We start from the raw sequence: 8,400 nt of genomic DNA, 5'->3' as shown, positions 1-8,400 counted from the left end.
TTATCACACAAAACGGCTTTATATATGTGATTCTTAACAAATGATCTGCAATTATATCTTTTAATTATGACGTTTCTGATGTAAACTAGAAGTCTTTTTGGTAGATCTTCCCATGACTTCCCGCAACTCGCCAAAAGATGGCACCACATGTTTCTGAATCACGCTACCGAAGTTTTCTCAACATCTCGCATATATACAAACTCCGAACTGAGACTGTCGGAACACAGCCACTGGGCACATGGCACGGGCATGATCACCTAGCCCAGAAGGCGACCTCCCTTTGCGTTAAGGTGAATAAAAAATGACATAAGTTATATAAAATAAAATAGTCCATAATTTTCTTCCCACCACCACACACACAACCACACATACTATGTACATCACTTCACACACAGCAGTAGCAAATAAGTCTTTAAACTGTTGAAACTTCATTTTCCTTCGCTGTTTCCTTCTCTTTCGTTTCAACCTGTTGTTCCATTTCCTTCTCTTTCTTCGTCTTTAGGTCTTCGTAAATTTCTTCCAGGCTCCTCGCTTTAGTCTCCGGGACCACTATGATGACGTACAATGCTGCTGAGAGACACACGAGGCCGAAGAAGTAGAAGGCGACATGGACTCCGATGGTAGTAGCGATGGATTTGAAGAAGAACAATTGAACAAAGCACAGGATGGATGACGTGGACATCGTCATCGCCAGAACAGTGCCTCGGTACTGAAAGAAGAGAGCTTTGGTAAGTAAGATTGTATTGATGTGTGGAGTTTGATATTGATTTGACTTTTTTGATAATAATTAATCAATGATACACTTAGAATAGTAAAAATTGAAAAGCACTTATAAATAGAGATGTTTAAAATTACATAGAACGCAAATTCATAATGTTATGCTAAATATTAAGCTTGTGATTTGAGCGTCAGGATTGAGTGAGAATTGTGGGGACTGCATTACGACTTTGGACTGCGTTTGACTGCGTTATTGATAATCAATCTTACCCAATGTTTGCTTACACAATTCAACATTTTACAATTTAGGTAGGCAAAAATTTTAATTATCGAATTTTGGTAGACTCCATGTGCAAGTTTAAATCGACTTAGCCGCTTTTATTTGAATGAGACACGTCTGGCTTGGTTCAAAAACGCTGTATGGTGAATTTACAATTAAGAACAAGGCTGAAACAAGCTGAACGAAATTACATAAATTGTCTCAATCAACCAAAGCCACTGATGACGGCTGTTCACACTCGTCGAGACACTCGTCGTTAGTCTTGAGCAATTCTATAAGTTCTTCAGCAAAAAGAACCTCATTGCTTATAGCACCGGTCTCGACAGACGTACAAATTTATGTTTTTTGTCTTTGTGCTGCAATTATTAAAAACATGACGGTATGTTTTATTCTCCTTATCGAATATTCTTATTATCGAAACATTATGGCAGGAAAACACAGTTAAAGCGAACTAAATTACTAAGTAAAGGAATGTGTACACAATCGCATTAATATTCCTCCCGAAGGCTAACGAAACTCTTCGAGTCGGGTGCAAGAAACCGCTTCGCACCCGAGCGGTTCCTTCATTTTTGGCTTGCGGCGTTGGGATATCTCGGCGAGTGTGTAGAGCCGCTATTAGATTAATCGATGGAGAAATATAAAAAGTAGTAAAGTGCGTATCGGATCTCGGACAGCAGTGATGGGTCCGTAATAGAATTTTGATGGGACCGTGTCGAGACGGACTTTCATTTTAAGGGCAGTAAAACTATTTTCCAAAGACCCTTTCAAGATGCTTAAAAATAACGTTATTTCTTCGGTTACTTAAATAACTTAAAATAACATCAACCCAAACCGGTCTGATGCGCAAAGGGCCCCTGGAATTAAAATCTGAATTCATCATTTAAATATCTGTTTATTTGTGTAATCTATCTGTGTAAATGCTGAATTTAGATTTCTAGTTCTGGGTGTTTATGCATCTATGTTATGACACCCACAGAGAATCCTAGTGTACTACAGCTGCGCTTTTAGGAAGCAATGATATGAAAAAATATGTTACGATTTGATGGTTGGTTACATGTAACAAAAACTTCCATTAACAAACTCACCTTATAAGAGAACATTTCGCTGGTAAGCACGACAGAGATGGGCTGGAGGCCTAAGGAGTCACAGAAGATACAAACGCAGAGTGTGACGACCGGCAGCCAGGTGAGTGTGAAGATACCCATCTCTTTCGACAAGAACCAGGAGGCGAGCGCACACATGCTAAGCCCAGAGATAAGGGACGTGATGAAAAGGAGACCCTGGAATTTAAAAACGACAATTATTAAATTCTATATCAAAAAATGATTAAAATCAATGTATTAAAGGAGCAATCTACTGAATAGTCAATGATGCATATGAACTGTAACTACCTCCAAGATCATAGGGGTTCTATTTGAAGCCGATCACAAATTAGTTGCTAGTCCTGAGGACTTAGATTGTCGCTTCAAATGTATGCCAGCCTGTATCCATGTTTCCATCGAAACGTTAGAATTGCTTCATGCCAGAAAAAGGTGTGGCTACCTTAACAATTAAACCACGAAGGGTTTTGGCCATAACTATATTTGTCTGGATCAATAAAGTATGTCAATTATAAAAAGGAAATCAATAAATACCAGCCCAAAATAAAAGTACAAGTATAAGATTTCTCGTCAATCGACAATTTATTTTTAGCATCATAAGATGTCATAAAAATTACCATAATTTATTATATTAACATCAAGCTTATACTACGTAAGCAAACTACAATCTGCCATCATTCCGTTTTACGTTTTCGCTTCGACATGACCTTGACATTCAAATCTTCTAAATTCCAAACATTGTTATATTCTACTATTTTTTAATCTTTACAGATCGTTAACCAGATGTGAGAACATCAAATCTATTTCTGTTTTATATCAACAATGTTAAATGCTGCTATGGTACACTTACATCAGATGATCCAACTTAGTCCTCAGGAGAAGCAATGTACTCACCTGTAGTTGACTTCAGGTAGGACGCTTATTTCATCTACAGAGCGGCAGTTACTACTTACCATCAGATTTATTACATAGCTTATTTACTACTTTAAATCAATTGATTATTTCATTAATTATTATCAACATTTCTTAGGACAAATTCACGATGTTCAACTAAGTGCATACCGTCCACTTCTAAATTGTTCATTACTTATCCATTTAACTTTTCGTCCTTAATTTGAATTCTCACCAGTCTAAAGATGCGATTAAAGACTATTTGGAAGTGGGGAATACTTCAGTGTCCACTCACTTGTTTCTTTTGTTCAGAATTACTTTCACATGATTTATTTTGACATTAAACTTGATCAGACTCTCTAACAGATCCTTATATGATCTATTAAGATTTACGATAATAAACTACTTGAGAAAAAAATCGCTGTTACCTTTCTGCCTGCCTTCTCCACAATTCCAGAAGCGAGCAGCGCCCCAGCGACTTGCACAGCTCCAAGGATCATCGCCTGCTGGTTCGGAGTCAGTAGCGACTTTTGGTCGTTGGTAGCGAAGGAGAAGATCTCTCCAGCAAAGTTCAGGACGGTGATAGCTCCGCAGATCTCCCTGCCCAGCGTCACCACCAACGTTATGCAGAATGCTCTGAAGAGGATCTTGTTCATAACTGGAAGGAAATAATTGGGGTAAGAATTAAAATAATAGCGATTTTAGACCTTAAAGTAATTCTGCTGAACGTCTATGGGCTGCTATCGCTTGAGCAATTGGTAGCTTTGCCGATTTAGTTAGCGATACTATAAAAATTGTACGGTATGTGTTTAGTAACTTGTGCAGAATATTAACAGATTTTTTGAATAAAATAAAACATATGCCGTTCGTCGTTTACTGAAACCACATATTCGATACCCAATGGTAGCGGTTAATGCAATTTCTCAGTAGCTTTTACGATATGCTGGTAGCTGATATAACTATTATTCAAGCCTTAGTAGCCAACGGCGAGGCTTATGTTATTAGGCTATATATTTTTTTTATATCTATTTATATACCAATGCAATACCTTAGCAGACCGGTTGAAAAATTGTTTTTAAGAATTTATTCTTAAATAAGACTAATACGTCATTCTATGAGCACAAAGATTGACATTATATTAATTTAAGGTGACATACTCAAACAGACATACTCGTAGTATTATCAAATAAATAAGACAATTGACTCTTTTTATTATGAGAATCACAGGAAATATCAAACCTGTATTGTGATTTAAAGACAATATTATTAACAACAGACCTATGACAAGAAAACGTTGTTTGATGGCTGTCTTGTGATTGGCTTGTTTAGACTGCACAGTTGTTTATTTACAAACACATGTCACATGTGTTATAAATGATTTACTACCGACAATGACACGTTAAATAGACGGTTACCCAACAACAAGGCAGATCAAATGATCGACCTCAGTTACTCTCAATAGAGATGGACGATTTGTTGATGGATCGTGGTTTTGATTTACCGAGTATGCGAATGCCGAATTGTATTTCGATTCGATAGTAATCGGAGTATTCGGTCGAGTACCTTTACTACAATCTTCAACTTATTCAAGTTAGTGCTCAGTTCCCTTACCATGAGTTTTTACGTTTTGACGAATCTGACTCTTTTGGTATTTATTTACGTATTTGCCCATACAATTTCCAATCAGCGCCCTTAACGGATTGTATCAGAACTATAGTGTCAGTAACGTAACATTAAATGTCTAAATTGACAAAATGGCGCTTTAAGTTTTGTCTCTCTTTTTTGCGCACATGTGAGGTAAAAAGAAAGACTTTAGCACTTACTTATTGTTACGTTTACTCGGTCTACTGAAGCAAACGGAACAGAATATTGGATTGAGTAAATGTAACGTAAAATTGTGGGATGTTTTGAAAACTCATGGTAAGGGTACAGGGGTAGCAATGGATTTGTGGGCGACATCAGGTAGGACTCTTATTTTATCTGACGTAGTAGACGCTTACCATCAGGTGTGACTGCGTGTTCGTTTGCTACTTCATTGTTACTATGAGTAATGGCGCGAAAATATTTATTTTTAGGGATGAGCAATGTCAATGTAACACATCAAACCAAATCACGAACGAATAGAAAACTATCTATTGGGTACTGCATGAACTTATTAAATTACAGATATTAATTATTCAATCTCATATTCGATCGAGTACGAGTACTTAAATAAGACCGAATATACCGAGTAGGTAATAAAGGAGAACCCGGCACATCACTATTCCCAGTTGTGGTAGTATGTATAGATATTAATTGACCCATTACCGCTCTATATCGTTCAATGTGTCTCGTACAAAATCCATACATCTGTGGTTATCTTTGTACTTTGTACAGTCTTATGATTACGTTCAATAAAATATTATGGTAACAGTATACATTTATTAATTCATTGAATAATTCTATCTATTTGCCTTTCTATAATTCGGTAGATTGTATAACCAACAGAAATGAGCTTTGAACGATCTTATCAACGTAACGTTTTTGTATCATAGGTTTTCACGATCGACAATCCCTTTGTTTTTCCTATCATCATTAGCGTCATTAACCCTCAGATAAAGTTTTTTTTCGATAAAAAGGACAAAGGCACGATATGTTTTAATTAAATTAAAATAACACACGCATACAGTCCAACAGATAGCAAATGATCACAGCCTCCCAAATCGGTATCGTAAGTAAAATCAGTTTCCTCTAAGGTTTAGGTTGGAACGTCTAATGTTAGTATTTCTGGTTTACCACGCCCTTCAAACCAGACACAGCAGCGCTTAACACTGAAGCTAAATATACATGTAAAAATAATTGTACATACATATGTCCTTCACTAAGAACTGGGAGCCTTCCTCGTCCGTCTTCTGTTCCTTCCTGATATGGTCTAGCGCTTGCACCACGATAGGATCCTCTGGTTGTCTGCATTTGAGCCACGCGATCACTTTTTGTGCCTCCTGGAAACAAAACATTGTTATGATTAACAAACATATTTTTTTTTTTTCAAAATTATTTTTCAATTCCAACGAATTTTTAGGATTATCTCAAACTGAGTGAACATTAAAAAATACACGTTAGGAATTAGACCTGTTTAAAGATTGTATATAATTATTGTAATGTATGCATCAGTTGGACTGCATGTTCGTCTGCTAGGCCTATATTAACTATAAAGAAAGTCTAAAAAATTAATCTAAATTTTACAAGCTTTTCCAATATCCACAAGGGAACTTGCAGACATTTTGACCGAAGGACCAGAGGCCCGGGGCGGACTGCCCTTATAAAATATTTTTTCGACTCCATCATCATCATCATCAACCCATTACTGTCCCACTGCTGGGCACGGGTCTCCTCTCAGAATGAGAAGGATTAGGCCATAGTCCACCGCGCTGGCCAAGTGCGTATTGGTAGACTTCACATACCCTTAAGATTGTATTTTTTTTTTTTTATAAATCTCTCAGGTATGCAGGTTTCCTCACGATGTTTTCCTTCACCGTTTAAGCAAGTGATAATTAATTTCTAATACGCACATTAATTTCGACTCCATATCTTAAAGTAAATATGCCAGTAACAAATCCTCTTTTTATACTTCCGCAAATATCGCATTTTAAGAACAAAGACTTTGTTTTGAGTCAGTTTATAAATAAGCATCTTCTGGAGACGGTCCAACTATATCCAAGTATACTTTTTTTCTGTTGACTTCGCCGTCGACGTTACTTGCATATTTTGTTTGTTTGAAACTGTTTTTGAGACTGATAACTTTTTAAAACTGAGTTTATCTATAATTATTAAGTCTAATATAAGTCAGACAGGTTACCTACGGGAAAGTAGCCAATGTCACCTCGTCAGTAACTAACCTAACTAATCGCCAGGTTTAATTTTTTTTTGCCATTTGTTGAGGATTTTTACATGAAAAGTGTTTGTGAAAAAATATGGCTTTTACAAAATTAGACCAAAATAAATATTAAGCAAAAACTACTGACTCTAGATGACTACGCAAGAAATAGTGAAAATCTAATAAGTGATATTTTCCAGTAAAATTATTAAGCCTCTTATAGAGCAAACAAGAATAATAGATAAATAATGCACGGAGAAGCAATCAGAATATTCTTATGGACCATCCGCTTCTACGTACAATATTTATCAAAAGTAGTCAAAAAGGAGGTGTACCTATTGAAATTATTTAAAGGTGGTAGAACCCTTTGTGGTTCGACTCCGGCGGCACCACCGCCACACCTATTTCTGCCTAATAACAGCAGTGTTAAGTGCTGCTGTGTTCCGTTTTGAAGGGTGTGGTAAGGGAGACATACTTATCCGAGGCGTTCCAGCTTAGTCCTCAGGGGTAGCGGCGCATCTGTGGCCGACCTCAGGTAGGAATATCTAATCCTATCTGGAGTTGATTACAGATGTCCATGGGCGGCAGTAGCCACTTATCATCAGGTGGACTGTATGCTCGTCTGCTACTCCTATATTATAAAAAAAAAATTGTGCTACGTTAAGGTGCTCAAGAAATTTCTTCATCTATGCCAATCTCGTCAAGATGTTTGCTTTCCTACGTCATTTTACTTACTTAATCGATAAGATTTGATATAATTTCAAGTATCTATTAGGTTTGAATTCAATAGAACGGTTGTTCCCTCATATCTGTCTAAGTTTGCTTTCGAAAGATCAAATAGATAACGAAGGCCTAATTAGTCTAATTAGTTTAAATTATTGGTGGTAGAACCCTTTTGAGTCCGGTGTGATCATCACTCTCTCTAATCTGCTATTTCTGTCCAATAACAGCAGTGCTTAAGCACTGTGTTTTGGTTTGAAGGGTGTGGTGGCTCCATTCTCCGAAGCTTTCCAACTTCGTTCGACGTTCTTAACTTGCACGATAAGTATCTATTCAACGGTAGGAATACTCAACACCTTTAAAAAATGTAAAATGTAAAAGCAAAAAAATATTTTTTTGATACTTTGATCAAAAGCGATCCGCATGGACCAGATCCGCACGCAAATACACACCTGCGTGACAAGAAAAAGGCCTTTAAAAATATTTATAAGCAATAATTTACTGTATGTGATGGATCGAATTAATTCGCTCCATCAACATAATATATATAGGTATTGACAGTGCAATATGCATATTTGCATAACCTACATGAAATTATGAGAATACTATGTACTAGGTATCGCTCGTGACTTCGCTCGCATGGACATTTTTTATAAAGTTTTCTAAATATTTTTTCTTTAAATAAAAAATAACTTCAATTGATCATAATATGAGCAATGTAAGTATTGTGGATGGTATAAAAACCTTCATGGAAATTATAGAAATAATTATCAAGATTTATGGACATAGTCAAATGATGTTGGACTAGGGGAATTACTACAAATCATGGATATAAA

General features: G+C 36.4%; 1 protein-coding gene across 1 annotated transcript in view; it reads right to left on the bottom strand.

Moving 5' to 3' along the window:
- Positions 1–412: 412 nt before the first annotated feature.
- Positions 413–8,400, bottom strand: part of LOC140756418 (facilitated trehalose transporter Tret1-like) — a 63,393-nt gene continuing 55,405 nt past the window's right edge. Inside the window, exons 6-9 of the mRNA XM_073091916.1 lie at positions 5,837–5,969; positions 3,417–3,646; positions 2,083–2,277; positions 413–709 (exon numbers count right to left, since the gene is read on the bottom strand). Coding sequence (XP_072948017.1) covers positions 413–709; positions 2,083–2,277; positions 3,417–3,646; positions 5,837–5,969 — 855 coding nt within the window. The remainder of the gene's footprint in view (positions 710–2,082; positions 2,278–3,416; positions 3,647–5,836; positions 5,970–8,400) is intronic.

The sequence above is a fragment of the Epargyreus clarus genome, unplaced genomic scaffold, assembly GCF_041222505.1.
Source record: "Epargyreus clarus isolate Ecla_fem2 unplaced genomic scaffold, WU_Ecla_fem_2.2 ptg000035l, whole genome shotgun sequence".
In the NCBI taxonomy this organism is placed as follows: Eukaryota; Metazoa; Arthropoda; class Insecta; order Lepidoptera; family Hesperiidae; genus Epargyreus; species Epargyreus clarus.
The sequence above is the reverse complement of the archived record's forward strand: the minus strand, read 5'-3'. Positions and strand labels throughout refer to the sequence as shown.